The 22,538-nt window shown below is 41.0% G+C and overlaps 2 protein-coding genes across 8 annotated transcripts in view; one reads left to right on the top strand and one right to left on the bottom strand.

Moving 5' to 3' along the window:
* The window catches only part of rnf111 (ring finger protein 111), a 34,429-nt gene extending 20,746 nt beyond the window's left edge, over positions 1-13,683 (top strand). For 4 of the 6 annotated variants that reach the window (XM_005929580.3, XM_042220528.1, XM_005929579.3 and 1 more), the window contains 11 exons: positions 1,123-1,320; positions 1,529-1,905; positions 3,779-4,031; positions 5,368-5,674; positions 5,751-5,876; positions 6,205-6,313; positions 6,829-6,909; positions 9,134-9,229; positions 9,520-9,606; positions 9,999-10,102; positions 12,036-13,683. In XM_005929580.3, coding sequence (XP_005929642.1) covers positions 1,123-1,320; positions 1,529-1,905; positions 3,779-4,031; positions 5,368-5,674; positions 5,751-5,876; positions 6,205-6,313; positions 6,829-6,909; positions 9,134-9,229; positions 9,520-9,606; positions 9,999-10,102; positions 12,036-12,153 — 1,856 coding nt within the window. In that variant the 3' untranslated portion in view covers positions 12,154-13,683. The remainder of the gene's footprint in view (positions 1-1,122; positions 1,321-1,528; positions 1,906-3,778; positions 4,032-5,367; positions 5,675-5,750; positions 5,877-6,204; positions 6,314-6,828; positions 6,910-9,133; positions 9,230-9,519; positions 9,607-9,998; positions 10,103-12,035) is intronic. The other 2 variants (XM_042220530.1, XM_042220529.1) reach the window with 2 other exon arrangements.
* Positions 13,684-15,413: 1,730 nt separating this feature from the next.
* myo1ea (myosin IEa) overlaps positions 15,414-22,538 on the bottom strand; it is a 52,391-nt gene continuing 45,266 nt past the window's right edge. The window contains exons 23-29 of one of the 2 annotated variants that reach the window (XM_005929577.3): positions 20,870-21,016; positions 20,616-20,773; positions 20,218-20,307; positions 19,923-20,127; positions 19,008-19,043; positions 16,991-17,160; positions 15,414-16,904 (exon numbers count right to left, since the gene is read on the bottom strand). In XM_005929577.3, coding sequence (XP_005929639.1) covers positions 16,828-16,904; positions 16,991-17,160; positions 19,008-19,043; positions 19,923-20,127; positions 20,218-20,307; positions 20,616-20,773; positions 20,870-21,016 — 883 coding nt within the window. In that variant the 3' untranslated portion in view covers positions 15,414-16,827. The remainder of the gene's footprint in view (positions 16,905-16,990; positions 17,161-19,007; positions 19,044-19,922; positions 20,128-20,217; positions 20,308-20,615; positions 20,774-20,869; positions 21,017-22,538) is intronic. The other variant, XM_005929578.3, reaches the window with a different exon arrangement.

Here is a 22,538-nt window from a genome sequence, read left to right on the forward strand (position 1 = left end):
AGTGTTTTAAATTTAGATATGAGATGTAAAGTAAGCAGACAAAGATCTAATGTTGAGTGGAACCAAAAGCGATATTTTACCAAAAAACGTACAATTAGTAACAGAATTGGCTAATTATTTATTAAATTGACTTAAATTTTAGTGTCATTCTAGTTCATACTCAGCTTTGTATGGTTCTGTGACAACATTAACCTAAACCAGTAAGGTTGCATTTCTTTTCAGTGTATTCGTATCTCACACTTTATTTTCTGTTATATTGCTTTGTATTGGTATTTGTCTCTTAGCCTGGATGTCATTCTCTGTATCAGCCTGCGCCTGTGATGGGTAGCAAAATGGTGCCTCACGCAGTATTAGAGCATTTGCATTTCTTAGGAGAAAGAGGGGAAATTAATTTGTGAATATGAAAAGCAGATGGTATTTACACACTGGAATGCTAATAAGGTCTGCTCTTCTACTTGGCTGCTAAGCCTCTGCAGACACTATGGTATGGCAGACATTACCAGTGTGCACAAATACCACAGTGTCTCCTCCACACATAATCGTGCTTGGGAATCGATAAGAAATTAGCGATTCCGATTCCATAATCGATATCAGTTATTGATTCGATTCCTTATCGATTCTCATCAAGTTCTCACTGGCTCTGCTTTGAGAGTGGCCAAGATTTCCAAGCAGCATATCAAAGACATTGCATTCCTAGAAATTAATAGCGTGCTGTGTGGTCAAATGTTGCACGTTGGAGGTGTTTCCCCTCTTTGTTGTGATCATTATTGGGCTCATTACTCAAAAAAGTAATTATTACCTATTACACAGAACACTTGTCTTAAACATAATGCTGTACATTACTTAATGTCTTTATCCTTGGAGTAATTAATTATTACTACTATTCGTTAACATTAGTTTCACATTTTTCTATAAAATGACCTGAAACAGTCTGACAATCACAAGTGAAGTCGATAAAGGGGATTGATAGGCAAGCAGGCTAACACATCCAAGGAACTGAACTTCCCAATTCCCACCCTACTTCTGATCAATAACTCAACTGACAAAAGTAAGCTGGTTTTTATTCTGGTGACATAATCTTTTCTGATTACCATTTGATTTTGTTTTTTTTTTAATCCACAGATCTCTCAGTTGTGCCAACAACCTCTGGCGGGATTCAGCCTCAAACAGTCAGGTCGTCCTCATCATCATCATCATCCCATCAAGCCTCTACCTCAGAGCTCAATGATGCCCCAGGCCCTTCCACTAGCTGCCCAGGTTCAACACCTGAAAGTATGCACACACAGAGGCCAAGTGGCTCTGCTCGCACAGGTCCAGAGGGTAAGACAGGACACAGCATGTTGACATTGCTGCAGCAGGCAGTTTCATTTCAACTGTTGTCTGGAGACATCTTGTGTTTAAAAAAATCAATTCTTTTTAGTGGCCAATTTCTAATTAGTCTGTATTGTGTGGTCCTCTGTGATATTGTCTGCCCTGTAAAAGCATTTTTAAAAAGAAAAATAATTCTCATATATCTTTCTCTCATCAGATGACAACAGACCAGGTTTGTCAGGTACAACAGGAGAAAATGCAGGCGTGGCCATGCCTAGGCTCCCATCCTGTTGCCAGCAGCACTCACCATGCGGAGGCCCCTCCCCTGGTCACCTGCCCCTGAGCCACTCCCATCCAAGCTGCTTGCAGGCGTCGTCCCCTCAGCAGACCAGCAGCTCTCAGCACAGCCACAGCAACACTCAACACTTTCTCCACCATGCCCACCACCCAGCACCGCAGCCCCCAGGCACCATGCTTTTTCCGGAGCCGATATGCCCCGTGGTGCGACCCAGTGCTCTGCCCGCCCCCTGCGCTGGAGTCAGCAGCAGCAGCAACAGCAGTAGTAGCAGCAACGCAGCCCACTACCATGACCAAGTATGGCTGTTTGTACAATATTTATTGATTCATAGCTGTTAGCGAGGCAGTATAAGCATACGCTGATTCCACACAAACCAGGTTTTCGTGACCACTAAGGTTTATTTTCTTGCATGAAGAAATCCTGGCACCCCAGAGATATTTTAAGTGGAGCTAAGGGAAGATCAGAGCTAAGGAAAAAATAATTTATTAAGTTAAATATGTATCCAAATGTATAGCAAAGAACTGCCCCAAATACTGAATCACCCTTATGTTGAAGAGCAATGATGTAGTCTGAGTAATGGGGAGTTACAGTAGTTAGGTTAGAGGCTTTTAGCTACCTTCATTGTTGCTTCATTCTTTGCCTCATTCCAGGCATTTATTGAGATTATCTGACGGGTGTTTGGAAACACAGAACAGCTGTACTCACTCTGTCATGAGGACTCGTTATATCCCTACAGTATCCATAACCTTCAGTAGAGTGCTGGGTGAATGAAGTGAGAGGATTTTTTGTTATTATTTTATTCCACGACAACTTCTGAGCCTGTTTTTGTCAAAGCTTCATGATGCATTTGGAATCAATCAGTGAATGTGATCATTAATGTTTTATTTACAGTGCTGCGAAAAACTACTTGCCCCCTTTCTGATTTCTTAGTCGTTTTGTTTCTTTTTGCATATTTGTCTTGTGTCTGTTTTATGCTTTGGATCCTCAAACACATTTTAGTACTTCTCAAAAATAAGTCAATACAGAATTTTTGTTTATCATCATTTTATGTCCATAAAATGCTTTTCAGGTGTGACCCCGTGTAAAAAACGTATTGCCCCTCAACCCTAATAACTGGTTATGCCACCATTGGCAGCAAGAATTGCAATCAAGTATTTGTGATAACTGGAAGTGAGTGTTTCACATTGGTGTGAATTTTGGCCCGTTCTCCTTTGCAGAATTGTTTTAATTCAGCCACGATGGAGAGTTTTCCAGCATGAACGGCCTGTTTAAGGTCACGCCAAAGCATCTCAAGAACATATGATTTACATTTACATCTCTCAGCCTGGAAAGGGTTACAGAGACATTTTTAAGGCTTTGCGACTCAAGTAAACTACAGTGAGGGTTCACTTGATTCCACACGTGTAGAAAATTTGGAACAGTGAGGAACCTTCCCTGGAATCAACTAGAACTGCGGGCCTCACTTGTTTCAGTTAAGGTCAGAGTTCATGATTCAGCAATAAGAAGGAGAGTTGTTAAAAAATGGCATTTATGTGAGGATTCCAAGGCAAAACCACTGCTGACCAAAAACAACACACATAATAATGATCAGAAACACACCAGCGACTCCACCTCTGAATGGCTGAAGAAACAAAAACAAAATGAAGGTTTTGGAATGGCCCACTCGAAGAGTGGACGTAAATCTGATTCAGATGTTGTGGCGTGACCTTAAACAGGCTGTTCATGCACGAAAACCCTCCAGTGTGGCCGAATTAAAACAATTCTGCAAAGAAGAGCGGACCAAAGTTCCTTCACGGCGATCTGAAAGACTCTGTGCCAGTTGCTGCAAGCACTTTATGGCAATTGTTGTTGTTAAGAGTGGCACAACCAGTTATTAGATTTAGGGGGCAATTTCTTTTGCTACAAAATCACCATCTTATAAACTGCTTTTTGTATTTACTTGATTTGTCTTTGTCTTAAATGAAGTTTCATTGACATGTGTGACAAAAATGTGAAAAAAGAAGTCATTAAGGATTCAAACACTTCCTCACAGCACTGTAGTTAGAGACTGAGGGAGAAAAAACTAAGTAGAGGTTCCTGATGGGTTTTTTTTTTCACTCAGAAAGACGAGCTCAGTGTTCTGCAGATTTGGTCCCAATTCTTTCTGAAATGTCTGTCTTCCTTTCATAGCAAACTTTGCCAGTGGACCTGAGCAACAGCAGCGTTCGGAGCAGTGGAAACAGCGGGGCGAGTTTCCATGGCAGCACTTCAGCCTTTGACCCTTGCTGCCCAGGTTCCACCTCACGGCCCCCTGCTTATGTTTCCCAGCCCACCCCTGGGCCCAGTCAGCCAAGTGTGGTGGACTCATTCAACTCCCCTATGGTGGCTCAGCCCCAGCCGCAAACACAACCCCAGCCCTGCAGACATTACATGCACCCAACTTGTGAGTACAACGCAGTACATTACATCAGACTTTTTAAACTTTTGAAAATGCGTTTTGAATGTTTGCTGCTGCCTATGAAAACAGATTTGCAATGCAATAATACTAACCAATGCTCGCTCACAGACACTAGTGCTGGCTAACAGGTTAATGTGCTCAGTGCTGAGAAACTTAATTTGCTACTCAGAATTTTCCAGTATCCGGTTAGTCTGAAGCAATGCGATGAGGATTCTTGGTGGGGATGTCATGAAAATTTAGAGTCACTGGTGCCTCTCCTTACCTTTCCCTTACTTGTCCACCCTCCCTGTTTCAGTGCAGTGTGGACAAATATTAACAAATTCAAATTCAAAACAGGAAATGGGCAAGGCCCCAAGAGGACCTATAATGGGTTTTTTCTTATTTTCTGTCATATATATAATATTCTAAAATGTACTGTTAAAGCAATCCTAATGCTATACCAGTCTTTTATAGTAAAGAGACAGAACCGTCAGTTCAGGGGTCGTTCGTATTCTCACCTATAGGTAGCTCTGGGTAGTGACTGAAAGAATGAGATATAAGATGTAAGCAGTGGAAATGATCTACTCCAAATTGTATGGATTTCTTTTTAGTGATAGGGTGAGGAGCTCAGATTAGAGCAGCTACTCCTCCACACAGAAAGGAGCCACTTGGTCCAGGTATTTGACCTTTCAAATGATGGAGGCCCGGGGGCAGACCAAGGAAATGCTAGAGAGATTTCATATCTCAGCTAACTTGGGAATGTCTTGGTCTCCACCCACACCACAAGAACTGAGGGAGGGCTGGGTGTCTCATCTTAGACTGCTGACCCTGCAATCTGGACCTGCTTGAGTGGCAGAAAGTGGATGGATAACTGGTGCTTGTATTAAACATAGCAAAAGTTTCGAATGGTGAGGTCAGCATGTGAACAAGTAAATCCCATGAGTCCAAGGCTCAGGCCTCACAATGTTTTAAATAGTTGACTTTAAAAAGGTTTTAGTCCCTTGGCTTGATAGGTCATAGACACGGGATGTCCTTTGCTGGTTGCGAGCGCAGTAGCTCCATAGCAACCTCGTATTCAAACTGACTTTGAGGGCGAGCCGATAAGAAAACTGTAGGGAGCTAAATATCTTGTTTTAGACAGATGAGAAACTGAACCTTTCTGCCATACTGGGTATATATAATTTTATTTTAAAGTGATAATTTTCCATCAACTATTAGACTTGTGATTGGAGTAGGTTGGAAACGGAAGATATCTGCATTTATTTGTTCTTTTTTTTAACACGAAGATCCTTGCATAATTTGACAGTCTTAACTTTTCCCCTTTATCTCTTGTCAAACCCAGATGGCCCTCTAACACGTTCACTGCATCATCAGTCCTCTTCCGCCTGTCCTCATTCCCATGGGAACCCCCAGCTTACACCTCAGACCCCAGCACAAGGTGAATTTCTCATTCCCCACACCTTTCATGCACCTCTGTCATCCCACCCGCCAGGCCACGCCGTGCCGCCCGCCCCTCCCCCGTCTCTGTCCACCCACCACCTCACTAATTCAAGTGCCCAGCTGGCCCAACATCTCCCTGCGGACCACCAGACCCTGCCGCACATGTATAGGATGGAGGTTCAGAGGCGCAGGATGATGCAGCACCCCACGTGAGTACCAGTGCAGGCTAAACTTACATAATTGATGGCTTTTCTTTGCTGAACATGTATTTTCCTGTCTTTCCAGACGAGCACACGAGCGTCCTCCTCCACACCCCCACAGAATGCACCCCAACTACGGCCATGGGCACCACATTCATGTGCCACAAACTATGTCTTCCCATCCTCGCCAGCCTGAGCAGAGAACAGCATGGTCAGTATCATCAGGAGTGTAATGTGTGTAATGTGTAAGTTTCATACTAGCTAATCCAGTGGTTCCTAGATTTCATAACTACCAAAAAGAAAGCAAAGAAGAAACATGGAGACCCATCTCAGTGTCACAACTTATTTATTTATTTATTTTAGTCTTTCCTATCATGTCACAAACTGAAGTTATTTTTCTATGTTAAATAAACTGAATGCCCATGAAGTGAAGTACCCTTTAGAAACAGTATTATAGATATTTAATGTGACTGCACTTACATGATTATTTGGATTGATGTGGTTTGATGTAATAATGACTCACCGCCTTGTGTCAACAGGGAGCTCGGCATCGAAGCCGTAGCCCCGTTCCCTTCAGGGCACCTGCACTCCCACCTGCCACACTACCACCCTCCCCCAAGACTGCACCACTTCCCCATCCCCTTCATGGTGAGAAACCCTCAGCACACAGGCATCCATTAGCATACATGAAAATGAATCACTTTTATATGGAGTTTGGCTGCGATTAATGGAGTTTGCTCCTTATTTATAACATCAGTTATTTCAAGGATGGTTTAGTGAACCCATGAATAATTCATTAGCAATTAATAGTGGCTCATCAACCATTTCGAGTGCACACTCAACAAATCCAAAAAAATCCTCGACTCTCATCCTGCGCAAATATAGCCGACAGTTGTGATGTTATTATTATATTGAGGAATCTATCATCTGTGACCTTTATCATTACACATATGCAGTGCCTGCATTTTCAGAAGTTTTTAATTAATTAAATTATTTTGTTGAAACTTGGCTTCAGTTTTAGAAATGGCAGCAGCACATGTTGGTTTTGTTTATTTTTAATAAAGCTAAGCTGACACAACACCCTTCATGGACCACATTACAGTGTGACTGACTGCATTCCTTGTATTTTAAGGCTGAACTTAATGAAACTTCCTCCCCTGCAGCACACTGGCATATCTGAAGTGACCTACCCGCACATTAGGTACATCTCATCTAGAATTACTGGCTTCGGAAGAAATTATGAGGTGAGTACTGTTTGTAAATGTATAAGCCTGAGGACAGTTGGGTCAAAACACGAGTACGAGTTACTGTTTCGTTCATCACGGTTGTCTGTTACTATAAATTTTAAAATGGCTTGACTCATCTCCGCATGACTCAGCATTATTGTGATCCTGTCATGGCATCAGTGTTGGTTTGTTTTTATTGAAAATGCACGCTGGAATCGGATGAATGCTGCTGTCGCAGGAAAAAGAAGGGAGACGGTGTTTTAGTGGAAGTTTGTGCAAGGAAAGTTTTTAGCGTTTAATAAACAGTGCAGGGTTATTAAAGAGACAGATTAACCAAAATCAGATTCACTGAGGCCTGTTGCACATCTACATTTAGGTCCTTAAGTGTTGTAGTTTTGCCTCTTTACACCACCACAGTGGATTTTAAATCAAACGGCATCACAGTTTGTGATTGTCCCACATTTTCAGCATCTGAAAATTTGTTATTTGATGAAATAACATAAATTTATATTCATTAGTTTTCAATTCCTGGATGAACTTGTGGACATCATCAAACGCCTTGTTGGTTAATTTGAGACAGTCTACCAGCCCTTTATTGCTGCCACCTTCAGTGTTTATGGGTCGCTCAGCCTACAGCTTATTTATTTGGTAACTTTAAGCATTCGCTGTTGTGCCATTATCCGTTTGTACTGTGAGGCACTGTCTGATTAGCTTGGTAGCATTTGTCTTAATCTGAGCAGAATGTGTTGCCCTGTACTTCACAATTCTGCTGCTTTTATCAGCAGTCACATCGTTGGTAACCCGGTTCCATTGGCAGCTATATTTGCCCGTGTCATAACATTGCCTCAGGTTTGACAGATGATGTAGTTTGATCGTTACCCATAGTACAAGTTAATTTTCGTTTGTTTCATCTTGCCCATATATATTTATATATACATATATACACGTGTACACAAGTTTTTTTCTCTCCCCAGAACTCTATAAGCAGTGTTTTCTGATCTGTTCTTCCTGTAACCAGTGGTTTGCACTTTGTTCCAAACCCTACATGTATTTATATTCATGAAAGCATCTGTTGATTATAGACGGTAATGCTATCTGTGATCTTTTGGGGTTGTTGAGGTGGTCAGAGAATTCATTCTATTTAAGACTGGACCACATTGGTGTAAGGAACTTTAGAAGTGACCAAACCAGCTGGTATAAAATTTGCTGTAATTCTTAAACGGTTCATCTAAAATGATCATAAACCCCCTCAGCTTAAAGGTTGAAGTCTACATATCAGTGGCATATTGATTGTTTGATTTTTAAAATCCAATCTTAGCAGCTAAATTACAAAAACCACTTCGTTGTGCAACAAATTATGGACCTCACTGCAGATTATTTTAGTCTGAGTTTTGCAGTGTTATCTAAAATGTTTCCCTCCTATTGAATATAAAAGGAACTCAATCCCAGTTGCCTTATTTGGCCTGAAACACCAAATAAGTACATTTGAAAAATTCACCAGTGGCGTCATGTCCACGCAATCATCACATGATTGCTCAGAAAATTCCACAAACGTTGGCATTTTTTCATATAGGAATTGTTTTCTTTCTGCTGAAGAAAACTGTACCCATCAACCACATCACCGCAAGAAAAAGGAGTGCGTCTAACTTTGGCAGGTTCATACTTGTGACATCGGGGTAGGATGTAAAGATCAATAGCGTCTTCATAACTGTAGCTGTAACGCTCGTCTTCACAACGAGCTGTAACGTTAGCTCGGTACACGTCGTCTTTGGTGGTGAATGTGGTTTAATAGAAAGAAAATAGTTCCCGTTTTGAGCTTCTCACACTGCAACCCCAACTCGCAGTCTCAAAATGGTGAATTGACCTCTGAGCTCGGTGTGGCCAAATGTTCACGAGCAACCTTTAACCTGAAAAAATTGCTCCCAGATCACGTGTCTGTCAGCCGTGACGTGAAAGCTTCTTCTCACAGAGCCGTCTGCCTCAGTGAGTTGAATTTATTTGCCAAGTCACGCAATTCAACAAGCCAACAAGCACAGTAGGTAACCACAGCTGTCCTGCTGACACTGCATAAACCATTGGCTTGATTTAGAAATATTAATCTGACTTTCGATGACTACTTGGAAACCCATTTAGTCAAAGGCTTTATCTGCTTAATTGATTAATCGAACAGCTGGTAAAGCCTCTCCATGAAGAAAAATGTCAGTTTGTACAGAAAATGTCAGCTTTTTTCCCCTCCAATCAGGACCTGCTGCATTTAGAGGAGAGACTGGGGACTGTGAACCGAGGAGCCTCTCAGGGAACCATAGAGAGGTGCACTTACCCACACAAGTACAAAAAGGTGAGGACCTGTCAGAGTGTGTGTGTTGTAATAAATATATAATGTGCTTACAGATTTTGAAGCTGCTGTCTATAGTTGTGAATGTAAGCTGCAGTTGCCTCTGGGACAGAGTGCGCAGTGGTCTTTTGTGCTCATTTCAAACATCTGATGTTTTGCCAGCATTTAGAAAAACACTGTAGTGTCTTTTACCAGAGATTTGCAGCTGTGACGATATCTGTTGGGGCAAAGTTTCCGTAGAGGTTTCCAAATGTATCTAAATAAGCAATCTAACACCCTGCCACCCAATACAGAAGGTGTTGGAGAGAGACATTGACCAACAGTTAACCCCTGAAGCTTGGGCATCTATTGGGAAAAATATGCACGCAGACCCAGAATCGGTGAGAAATAATGAACAAATCAATTTGGAAACATGTCTCTGCTCACATGTACAGTAGATGTTAGTGTTAGTCTTGGGGGCCAGGGAATTCGGCTAATTACTTTGATTTGAATCATTTTGATTTGATAAAAAAACATTTTTCTGTTTCAGGACAAAATGACCATTCTCTCTGTCCCCAAATCTAATGTATTGTTGTAAACATAGTTACCTCTTTATCGGAAAAAATATCACTTGTTTTTTTTTTTAAATACAAACTTAATACATACTTCTAATCTTACTACAGTGTTTTAATTGAGTAGCTTGTGTTTGAATTCATAGGATTTTGTTTAACCATCTGTAATAGCAGTTGTTGATCGACACTGCTCATCAAAAACAAACGTTTCTCACAAACAGAGAAAGCTGCACGGTAAGCAAGACGAAGACGAGGGGGCAGATGAAGACACAGAGGAGAAATGCACCATCTGCCTGTCAATACTGGAGGAGGGGGAGGATGTCAGGTAAATGTCTCGCCTCCTGGGTGTTCGTCCCGCTCGCCGCGCTCGGTTTTGTGTGTTCAATTACGCTTTCAAGGGCGTGACGGAGACAGGTGGGATAGCAGGTGTAGTTTAGCCGTTTCACATTGTCTCATAGGATGTCAAAAAAAAAAAAAAGACCCAGAGGCATTAAAGTAATCAGCAGAAAATCCCAAAGAGCCTTAAAATTACAAGCCTCATGGTGCTGCGTTTTGGCACTCACTCAAGTATTTCTTTTAAAGAGGATTTTCTGCCCCCTGTTGGTTTAAGAGAAACTGAAAAAGTAAATGTTTTTCTGTTTTCTTTACTGTGTACTACAAATTGCGAATCCCTTAATTATTGTTACTCACTAAAAGCATTTAGTCTTTATTCTTACATTTAAACTGTGTTTTAAAATCAGTGTTTCCCTAATTGGAGGAAGCAGATGGCAGCTTTGTTTCTAGGGAATACAGATGAAAACTTAAATATATGAATTATACAATGGGCTCAAGTGTTTAAAGGCACTTTTATCCGGTCAAATCAAAAACTTCCTCATTGACAGTGTCTGACATTGTAAAATATACTTAACTCTGTTTTTTGGAGCCTATCCCCAGCCGTCGTAGGTCGAGAGGCGGGGTGCGCCCTGGACAACTGTTACAGCTGTTAGCCCACTATTTCAGCCATTTCCTGACTTCTTTCAGCTGTTGTTGTATTTAAACCCATCTCTGCATTGAGGGTACCAACATGCAGCAGTTTCATTCATTTGAGCTGTTTTTATGCAGCTTCTACAGAATACAACTTATTCACTTTTTGAGCCATTTTAATGTTAATTTAACCTTAATGACATTTTAATGTACCAATAACTCAGCTGTATGTTTGTATAGCTTATCCACTGGATTTTGTTGGGTTAGGGTAGCCCCGGCTGGGAGTCGGTGGTTTTGATACAGCTTGTATTTTACTCACAACAGTGGCTCCTGTTTAAGACTTAATGTGACAGAAAACAACAATTTCAGTCTTTGATTAACTAAAGATGTTGGGTTTTTAAAGCTTTGTTTTGGGGCCTGTTGTTAGCTGTGGATTCGGTGCACTGGTGATCATTTAAAATAGCTGAACAGTAACATAGTGCTTAGCAAGTTTATTAATATCACCACTTAGTATAACATTTATGCCAAATAAACAGAAGTGTAATTACCAAAATCATTATTTCTGTTTCTGTAATGGTTAATTCACTGATATGCACACGCTCTTTAATCAAAAAGATAATTTAATAGGCTAAATTATAATTATTGTTGTTATCCATCAAGTTAAATTTTTACAAAATGAGAAATGTTTTTAAAATGTGTTATTTACTTGCATCCTGAACAGAAAAAATATTTTAGTGGTTGAATGTTTATTTCTGACTTTGTTATTTGAGTATAAATGCATGAATTCAGAATAATATTAATATAGTTTATAGATTTAAACAGACAGATTTCCTGGCTTTTGCACGTGACCATAAACAAAGATTTTAGTAGACAAAGGAGTGTAATCGTTTCTGTTTTTGAAATAGGTTTCGCTGTTTTCATCTGATTTTTTAAAAAAACCCAAAACTATATTTTAATTAAGCTCATGATCAGGCAGTGCTGCTGTATCATGCATGTTAATATTCCATTCAATTTTATTTATACAGTGCCGAATCACAACAAGGCACTTTATATTTTAAGGTAGACCCTACAATAATACATACAGAGAAAAACCCAACAATCATATGGCCCCCTGTGAACAAGCACTTTGGCAACAGTGGGAAGGAAAAACTTCCTTTTAACAGGAAGAAACCTCCGGCAGAACCAGGCTCAGGGAGGGGCGACGGGTTGGGGAGAAGGAAGACAGGATAGGGAAAGGGAAAGCCTGCTTGATCTATTTCTTTGTCTCACGTCTCTCTCCTCTGTTTCCCCTCCAGACGCCTACCGTGTATGCACCTCTTCCATCAGCTGTGTGTGGATCAGTGGCTCCTCACCAATAAGAAGTGCCCCATCTGCAGAGTGGACATTGAGGCGCAGTTGTCTGCTGAGAGTTGATGCTGTTTTTTTTTTCCCCCTTTTTCTTTTCTAACAACCCTTTTGTTAAAAATTTATTTTGAGGTCATATTAATTTCTCTTCAGTACTGCAGTCAACCAAAGATGGCATGAATTACCCCTGCAGCAGCTCTACTGCAAGGATATTAAAAAAAAAAAAAAGACATCTGACAGAGAAAAAAATAAAAGCATTGAGCCTAGAGTGCCAGCTATCACATGTTACTACAACAGCTAGAATTCTCCATTAAGGGTTTAAGATTTTATTGTATTTATAAAGCTTTTATGTAGCTTTTTTGATCGTTTCCTCAAGTGTCATTTGCGTTCTGTTTCTCTGCATGTTTCCTCGCAATGCATTTCTTTGCACATATAACGTGGGCTCGAAACGGCCTAACAAGTTGCAGGTGAGGATAGCTGCTCTAGTAAAGATGCATTTCTGTAAACCTAATGCCTCGCTTTACTAGAATAGAATGTCAACCTCCAGTTAAGGAAAAAAAAAAAAGAAAAACAACAAAAAACAAAACAAACATTGCAGGATTCATTTTACCAATCATCGTATCATTGATTAGTTTATGTTTAGAAGATGTGGATTGTTAGTGAGAGATGTTTTTTTTCCTTTCCTTTCCTTTTTTTTTTTTTTAAAGTAAATCAAGACATTCCTAACTAGGGAACTATGTTAACAGATCAGCTGCTGTATTAGTGCACACCCAGTATTTCTAGAGTGGAAATAAACTCAGATGTTCACCTCACTCCCAGAATATGCACACGCTTTGCTACGATTACACCACCCGCCCCTTCCCCCGTTTTCCAGCACCTTCATTTTGACTACAACACCGTTACCGCCACCATCCGATGTATTTTAGAGGACAAAGAAAAAAGAATGTCACCTCCCTCTCTTTGACTGTTCTTTCTAAACCGAACGATTGTCGGGATCTGCTGTGAATCTTTTCTTCATTCTGTTTGGGGTTCCTTCCTGCAGACGGGCCTGCGGACGCTAGGTTTATGTGAGGTGATCTCAGGTCGACGCACGACCCCGCAACCTGGGATCATTTTGTCAATTTGATACTGGCAGTGGCGTTGATTTCCTGTGTGTATATGTGTGCGCGCGTGCGTGTGTGCTCAGAGGGAAATACACAGCTCAATCGGAGATGAATATTTACTGTTTATTCTCACACGTCGAACCATTTCACCCACCCTCCCTTTTTTGTCTCTCTGTAGTTGAGCAGCGGCGTCTGCTTTGGCCGCTGAGAAAAGAAAAGAAAAAAACACTAATGCTGTCGACTAACTCACTCGCATAGACTTGCACAAGAGAGAAAAGGGTAGGAGGACCGTAGTGAATATGACAGTGTGCTGAGGCCATGTATTTCCACTCTGACGAATAGTAAAAACTGAAAAATTACAATTTTGAATGGAGTGTTGAAATGCAGTACTTAAAGCAGGTAGCCATGCATTCATTGACTTAAAGGCACCAGGATCATATTCTGTGGGATTTCTATTAGTTTTAAAAAATGATATTAATAAACTTGGATAACTTAATTGTGTCGTTTCTTTGGCGTTTTTCTGATTCATCAGACATACGAGTTTCTCACTGGCTTTCATAGTACATGCTTATCTGTCATTAAATTTGCATTGGCTTAAAGATCATGTAAAAGCTTAAATCTGTTATATTGGAGAAAAACCAACATAAAAGCACAAATTTACAGACTTGACTTCCTAAACTTCATCTTTGGGTTAAATAAATACACAAATGTACAAAAATCAGTCAGATATAGAAAATGATCACTATTACTACAGGCACATTTACTCTTTACTAATCTCATTATATATTAATCTGATGCAATAGATATAGATAGAATAGATGTGCAGTTTCCAAACTTTCCTAGTGCTTGACCTCCAGACGTTTTTGTGATATGTAATCTCAGAAAGCCTTTGATCGAGAACATGTAGATAATATCAAGTTTATTCTTTCTCGTTATTGTCATTATTTATTGTATTATTAAAAAGGACTTCTATTTTCAAATAATAAATTAATGTAAGATCATTTTAATCAGTTTTCTCTAATCAGTGCTGTTCTGGTTTTAATAAGTTGATATAAATAGAAAGTCTCTGTTATGGACCAGGTGAGTGAGGTGATTCCACTTAGGAAATAGTTATTTTGTTAAAGCAAAAAGTCAGAAACTGAGCAAGTCTAGTCAGTTTTTCGAAATGGTCCATAGTTAAAATGAATGTGATTAAAAACTACTAGAGTGTCTAAAGAAGATAAACGCATTTATGACAACCGATAAAAGAAGACGTTTCTCAGATAACATAAATGTTAAAGGTCAACTATTCAAAATGTTGCAGTACCGATTGTAGCCACAAGGTGGAAATGAAACGCAGTCTTCCAGCAAAGCTGTGGCCCTGAGTGCAGCTGCACAGTGGAGGGTGTGACAGATCCTCCTCAATAAAAACAATGTAGAAGACATAAGTAGGAAATGTTCCTGCCAGCACAGATACATTTTTTTCTGTTTCAGCTGAGTAAAACTATTTGAAGGTGAAAGTCTCTTGTACCTGTAAAGCTGGGCTAAGAGACAATCTTTAGAAAACAGTCACAATTTAAACATAGATTTTGGTAAAAAATTACTGAACAGTTAAACCTGCAGCTTAGACATTTACTTTTAAAAAAGGCATACACATCACTACATTTACACTCCAGGTCTTCATTAGGTACACCATTCAACTGCTCATTAATGCAAATATCTAATCACCAAACACACAGCAGCACCCAGTGCATTTAGGCATGTGGACAAGGCCAAGATGAGACCTGCTGACTTTCAAACTGAGCATCAGAATGAAAAATAAAAGTTATTTAAGTGACTTTGAATGTGGCGTGCATGTTGGTGACAGACGGTCCAGGTCTGAGTACCAATTTCCAAAATTTACAGAGAATTGTCTCAAAAACAGAAAATACCTTGTTGACACCAGAGAATGTCTCGATGACCAGACTGCTTTGTGCTGATAGAAAGGCATCATTAAGTGAAAACTAATCAAACTAATCCAAAGTATGAAGAAAAGTATCTATGAATGTAGAAACGTCTGACCTTAAGGAGTGGGTGCCACTCCTGTCAGCTAAGAACAGGAAACTCAGCCTTCAAATCGCACAGGTTCACCAAATATTTACAGAACTGAAGATTGGAAAAACATCTGCTGTGAGATTCTGATGGCAGGGTCAGAATTTGATGTAAACAACATGAAAGCCTCTTTGACAATAAAACAAACCAAAGCAGTTAAATATGCAGTATTACATGCTTTATTAAAGGACTGATCTACTGTTGTGTATTGCACAAGGATACTTTCCACCATCTGTTCAAACTATATTTCATGATGCAGAGGTTTTATGACAGAAGTCCCAGCAGTTGTCACTGACCAGAGTATAATGTGGTTATTTTATTTGGAAAAAAAAAGGAATGTGTAAGTAATGAAAGCAGTGCAAAAAGATGTGCAGAAACAGTCGAGCACAAGTTAAATAGTTTGCAGCGCCACAGGGAAAAATGCCAACAAATTCACCTAAAAACAAATCGGTGCACTTGACGAAACAAAAATCCGTTCACCGTGATCTGTGATAGTAACCACACCGAGCGGAACAGGAAATAAAGCAGATCTGTGAGCAACAAAGGCAGATGAAAACCAGCATGTTAAAATCCTTCAGAGAAAATACAAAACAAAAAAATATTTAATTTAAATTCTAACCAGCACCAGGCATCCTCCTACATATGAACACATATACAGAATCAGATCTAAAATGCCTGTTTTTAACATTTAATGTAAACAAATTAATTACCAAAGCGACTTATTGCTATCTTGGCAACTTGTCCTTCATCAACTTGACTTACTGGCTGTGGCATGAACGATGTCTGTGTCCAAGGTAGTACCGGTGCTAATAAAGTGCTAATAGACCGCAGACAGCATGCTCAGGTTACAGTATACATGGCCTCTACTGTTAGTCTAATATACTGGTGTGCTAGAAAAGCAAAGACATAGTGATTAACCACTTTACTACACTGCCCTTTGACTGGTTTGGGTATTGCTTTGGTATTTCTAATCATTAGAAATCACAGTGTGGCGATTTAATGAATATCTGTTCCTGGAAAGTAGTTACAGTTTTGCACCAAAAATAAATATTTCCTGGTAAAACAGCAGTCACTTCATTTTTGACACGGACACATCCACGTTTGCTTCGGCAATCAAACCTTCATCTAAAACAAGCTAAACGAAACAACGTGTTGAGAGTAAAAATCACAGCCTGGTCCCACAGATTTAGCAGATTTCATTCCAGCGCTTCAAAAATGTTTTGAGCTAAAAGTTCTCAGCAAGATATAAATGACAGTAAGGAGAACACAGAAGCTATAAATACAATAAATAGTTTTGTTCAGTACTCAGAGGGACTGTGAAGGGAAAAGAAATCAGACCCTCGGTCAAACAGTCTTCTTTGTCTTTAGAGCCTCATTTCAAGCTCGATGATCTTTTAGTCTGCTGGTGTAACCGGGAGTTACATTCGTGTACTCTAAGGCAGTAAAGTGGAGGAAGTGTCTCATTGTGCTTCTCTCTCCAACTGTAAGCTTCTAAGCTCCGCCCCTTCCTCTGAGAAGGTCAGCTGGGATGAAGCGTTCTCTCCTCCGTGTGCTGTGAAACCTGCAGCTCCTAGATCTTGGTGACGTAGTTGTTGGGGAAAAGTCCCTGCTTCCCACGAAGGCGTCCTGTCCACCACCCGGACACATCTGGCCGACAAACACGACTAAATTAGCGTCTCGTGAAAAACAGATGACAAATAAGCCTCTGAATGCCTTTTTCGCCCTGCGCTTACCCTCTTTGATTATGTCGATGACGTCGTCAGCGTTGAAGCTGAGCTCGTCTGTGTCCTGAGCATCGTAGGCGTACAAAGCTCTGCACTGGGGCACCTGGGGCTTGGGTTTGGGTGCAGGCTTGGGTCGTCCTCCTCCCGGCGGAGGCCTGCTGGCTGACGGTCTGTGGGCCCTGAGGTAACATCGAGAGAAACAAAGAGAGAAACGCGTTTGTGACTTTGTCTATGGTCGATCTCAGAATACGAGGGCATGCATAACCACCATCTCATTATACCATATACCAACCAGGAAACACCGATTTGAGGATTAAGATTTTTCATTTTCCAATCAACACTGTAATCAAACGGAAAGTGTTTTAAAGAGATAGCAGCAGTTCATAAATCAGACACAAGATGGCGATATGGTGCATGCCATCTCTATGCCTGCAACTGAACCTAAAATGTGTTTGTGAAGCCCTCAGGAGCACAGAGTGTGATCCCAAGTCAGCAGCACCTTTTTTCTGCATACTGGCTGCATTACATTACTTGCACATTGCTGTACCTGATTCTCTCGTCACCATGGCGCGAGTTAGTGTACGGGATATATTTGGTGAAAACTTTGTCCTCAAAGTTTATGTTAGAAGGATTTGAGCAAGTTTGAGAAGGACCAAATTGTGACTTGGTCAGAGCGCCTTCAAAACTGCAGCTCTTATGTGGAACAATGGCCGGCTCCTGTGGTCCGATCTAACAGACGAGCTACTGTAGCTCAAATTGGCCAGAAAGTTCAAGCTGGTTCTGATAGAAAAGAGTCAGAATAACCAGAACAGTCAGGTGCCCGTGTTGACTCCTGTCCACCAACGAAATGCCCAACATTGAACCGAACCATGGAGCAATATAGGAAGGTGGCCTGGTTTGATGAATCATGTTTTCTTTTACAACACGTGTATGAGCAGGTGTGTCCATTTTTAACCTGGTAAAGACCGGGCATCAGGATGCACTATGGGAAGAAGGCAAGCTGGTGGAGGCAGCATGATGCTTTGGACAGTGTTCTGCTGGGAGACCGTGGGTCCTACCATCCATGTGGATGTTACTTTGACATGTAACACCTACATAAGTGTTGGTGCAGACCATGTACACTTTTTCATTGAACCTATTCCCTGATGGTTGTGGCCATCAGTGGGCTAGTGGAGTTCGTGCTCTGGCAGGTCAGAGCTGTTTTGGTACCAACTCAATATTAGGTATAATTTTGCAGCTGATCGGTGTACACTGTAAATAAAAGAGGGATGCAGTCTCTATGGCGCCACCTGCTGGTCAGGCAGAGCAAATTCACCATCATCATCATCATCATTCAGGTGTTCTGACGTGATGACCAAAGAGAGCTCGTACCCTGCTTTATCATAATTTTTTTTTTTTATCCTGTAGGGATAATCTATAACATGAGTTATATTGTAGATGTCTTATGTATCAACTTCAACAAAAAAAACCAAATAATAAGTAAGGCCATAGATCAATGAGCTGTAGTGTTCACTGCAACCGGGCTTCTGTTTAAAACCAGAAAGGTCGCCCCCTGCTGGCCACGAAAAAGAACGCAGGTTTGAGGCACATCTCCAGTGGCTTCACTTTTTAGTGCCGTATGACACATCCGTCTTTTATACACTGAACTGTAAGCAGGCAGTGAAGCAGCCAGTTTTATACATATGTAACTTATGCATTGACCCAATAAAATTATTTACTCCTGTGATATTAAAATTGAACCAATATTAAAATAAATCAATAAATCAATAAAAGCACAGAAGGATTCTTTCAACCTCCCAGAAATCTTGTTTACAAATGAAAAAAAAATTTGAGAAAGAATTCCCACTTGATTGAAACCGAGCAGCAGCAGGAGCAGGAAATAAAAATAAAATAAAATCTTAGTTGCATACTACGACAGGAAGTCAAATTTTAATCATACAAGAGAATAAGCATGAGCATTTCCTGCTGCTGCAAGCTTATGCACTCATGAAACACCAGTCAAAACACTGCAAGCACTCCAACTCACATTCCTCCGTTTGAAGTGGGCGGTCTGCCTCCAGGACTACAAAAGAATAAATTATCCAAATTATGTCAAAATACAGAAACACAGCTATGTGTGAGAGTGTCTATAGTCATTTTAATACGACGTTTATAACTGTGTTCGTGACACGAGCCTGACTACTGTCTTATTTTATGAAACTGGGTTTGGACATTGGACATCTAAACACAGGAAAACTGTACCTTACATAACGCCAAATAATTACATGACTTCATACGTTTATTAACACAGAATCAATAGAAAAAAAAAGGACTTTTCCACCACACGAGTTTATCCGGGAAACAGGAACCTTTTGAGGAACTTAGGGTTTTAAACCAACAAAGAGCAACAAAGAGTCAGAAGGAACCTTTAAAAAGAGAAAAGTTCCTGGGACTAAAAGATCCACATAGTTTAAGGTGCAAGTGTAAATTCTCATCAAATGGGATTTCAAAGCTGAGCTAAAACAGTGCTGTGTCACATTAAGTTTAAGGACAACGAGCGACATTTGTTTTTAGCTGAAAATCAAAAAGATGAGTTGATAAACTGCTGATTTCTTTCAGCTGAGCTCTGTGAAACATCACCTGAGTCATACAATTAAGATTCAGCCAACAGGTGTCAGAGATAAAAGCTAGCTTTGCTTGACTGCTGACTTGCTGGTGACTCTTTCAACGTACAAATCAGCTGTGACATTTTTATTTCAAAGCTGGGAGACGACAACATTAACCAAGCAAAGTGTAGATGCTAAAGAACAGGTGTAACTTACAGCAGTATGAGGAGTTCATGCACAATTTAAACTAATTAAAAGCTTGAAGCGGTGATGGGAAAGTCCTTGTTTTGTGTGGGTGAGTTAGTCTGTCTGTTCCTGCCTGGACTGTTTGGCTACAGTGTGTGCCGGTTTCTCACCCTGCTGCTCCTTGATCGGGGACTCTCAGACAGTCTAAGTTCGGCTGCTGGCGACTGCCGCCTCGCTCCTTCACCTGGTTGATGTTGCTGGGCAGGACTGGGTGCGCTGAGTTGTGGGACGATGGATGCCTCTTGCTGTGATGCTGTGAATTTCTCTGATTGGTGACATGGTTGGTGTTTTTTATGCCACCGTTCTGGTGTGAAACTGCAGAAAGAAAAGCTTTGTTGTCATGTGAGCTGTGAGAGAGATGATTCACTCGGGACAGGTGACCAGCGAGCTGCTCGGACGCTGTACCTGGAGGTCCCGGTGCAGCTCGTGATGGGGTGTGCTGGTGGCTTCTGGACATGTTTGAGCGACTCTGAGTGAAGCTCTTCCTGGTTGGGCCTAAAGGGGAGAGATATTCAGATATTAACTAACCAGCAGCAAAATAATTTAGATAAACAAAACTAAAACACAGTTGGATCCATAATTTGTTGGATAAAAAGATCATTTTTGCAGTTTTGCCTCTGCTCACAACCACAGTGGATTTGGATCTAACAATAATTGGAGGGACAACTTCTTTCTCAGTAAAACAAAAAGGCATGAAATGGCTCCACAAACAAACAACCTCTCAAAGAAGGAAACGCAGCATTTGGTGGATTACGGCTCACTGTGAGAGCAGGTAACCTTTCCACAGGTTCGTTCATACTCACGTGTATTCTTGGGAAGCCCGGGTCCGATGCTGACCTGCAGAGATTTGCTCGAAGGCTTCAGGACAGGCATGTCTCCCTGACCTTGGACAAATGTGACCTGCCTGGAGCCGCCGCCACTCAAGAAGCCCCAGTTCTCCTTCTTCAACTTCATCTCCAGTCTGAGAAACACGACAGACATTTTTATATCATCGGACTTTGTTTTTGTCTCGTTTGTCCTTTTGGCTTCTATGTTTACTATTGAAGTGTTTACTTACGTGTTACTGAACTTAAGCGGTAGCTTCCTCTGGGTTTTCTCCTCAAACCTTTGAGCAAGCAAGCTGATGAACTCGGTCTTAAAAATGCACTCCAGCAGGCTGTCGTACTCCTGCTCGTGCAGTATCAAGACGTCGTCCTGCATTGTGCTGAAAGGACGAACAAAGCAAGGGAAACTTTAAGTGTTATAACAGATCAAATCTCACCGTTTTTCCGCTTTCTGTGAAACTTTGACAGAAGCCAAGATCACGAGTCAGAATCAGCTTTCACATTTGCATCAAGAGCCTCACAAAGCGGCTCACATCTGAGGAGGGACGACAGCTTGAGCCCGTAACCCGCACAAGGATACTTTGTTCCTCCCAGAGAAGTCGGGTTTTTCTCTGATGAGCTTTTTACAACTCCTGCTTTCGCTCTTTGCACCACCTGGTCTGTATTACCCCGCTGACTCAAAAGCCACATGTTACTCCAGCAGCTCCACCTCTGAAACGAGCTATGCTGCGTTCCCATGAACAACAAAGCTACGATAAGTCTCTCAGCTCCTTTTTTCCTGCACTTTCACAATAAACTGATCAACGTTCTTTCCCCACTACAGCATTTTTGAGTAATTTAGCAACGTTTTGGAGATGTGGACTAAACTGGTTTCAGTCAGACCTGAAAACACTAACATATACAAGCAGCTTAAATATACTCCACATGTTTTCCGCGTCCCTTGTGTGACATTTACAGCAACATGGGAACTTCTTTGATTACAAATCCAGACTGTGACTTTGAAGTGGATTCATGGCTTTCTGCAGTGCAGTGTCCACAGAATCAGATGTTGTCTTGTTTTGGAAACAGTCAAATATCTGCTGGTATGTACCTCTGCACATAGAAACGTGTGATTCAGAACATCAGCTTTGAGATAACGGAGAGGAGTGCAGAGCAGGGGCTGAAGTTTGAAAATCAACAACATTAGCGTGCACTTTACTTCTGATTAAAGTAGCAGAAAAATACACTGGAAAAAAAAGCTTCACCACCTGGAGGGATTGATGCAGCGATTGATATGTTTCGGCTGGGAAAAGGTTACTTAATCCTAAAGTCTCATAAGCGTGAAAAAAGCTGTTTCATTGGAGTCAAATTGCTGGCCTGTAACGAGGAAAGAAAACTACTAAGGTGATTGGCGAAACTACGAAAACTGAGTCCTGGACGGGTAGTAGGGAACCATCATCTCTGATAAATGTGGTCGGGGGGGAAAAAAATCCTGAATAATCGAGATCGGAGAGAAATCACATAATTAAAAATATATAAAATCTGCAGTAGAACTCACAGCTATGTTTAAAAGTGAAGGTTGGAGCATTTCCACAAATATAGCATGAAGAGAACAGCTGTGTAGCCTTAATAAAAACACACTTATCAGTTTCAATTTGCCAGGGAGCATAAAGATTAGAGTCTGAAGCAATGGAAATGTTCTCTGATGAGACCGACTGTGATCCAGGAGTGATCGGCACGAGAAGAAAGGCGGATGAAGTTCAAGCGTGTGGGTGCAGGGTTATGATCTGGAATTACTTCAGCTGGTCAGGTCTAGGTTAGGCAACATCATGTGCTCAAAAAGACATGAGTTCAGCTGACTATCTGAATACACTCAAGAGTTCTCGACCTCTTTAAGAACCTTTGGGATTCGATGGAGACGAC

The sequence above is a fragment of the Haplochromis burtoni genome, unplaced genomic scaffold (genome assembly GCF_018398535.1).
Source record: "Haplochromis burtoni strain Fernald_Lab_line unplaced genomic scaffold, NCSU_Asbu1 Contig_50, whole genome shotgun sequence".
Taxonomy (NCBI): domain Eukaryota; kingdom Metazoa; phylum Chordata; class Actinopteri; order Cichliformes; family Cichlidae; genus Haplochromis; species Haplochromis burtoni.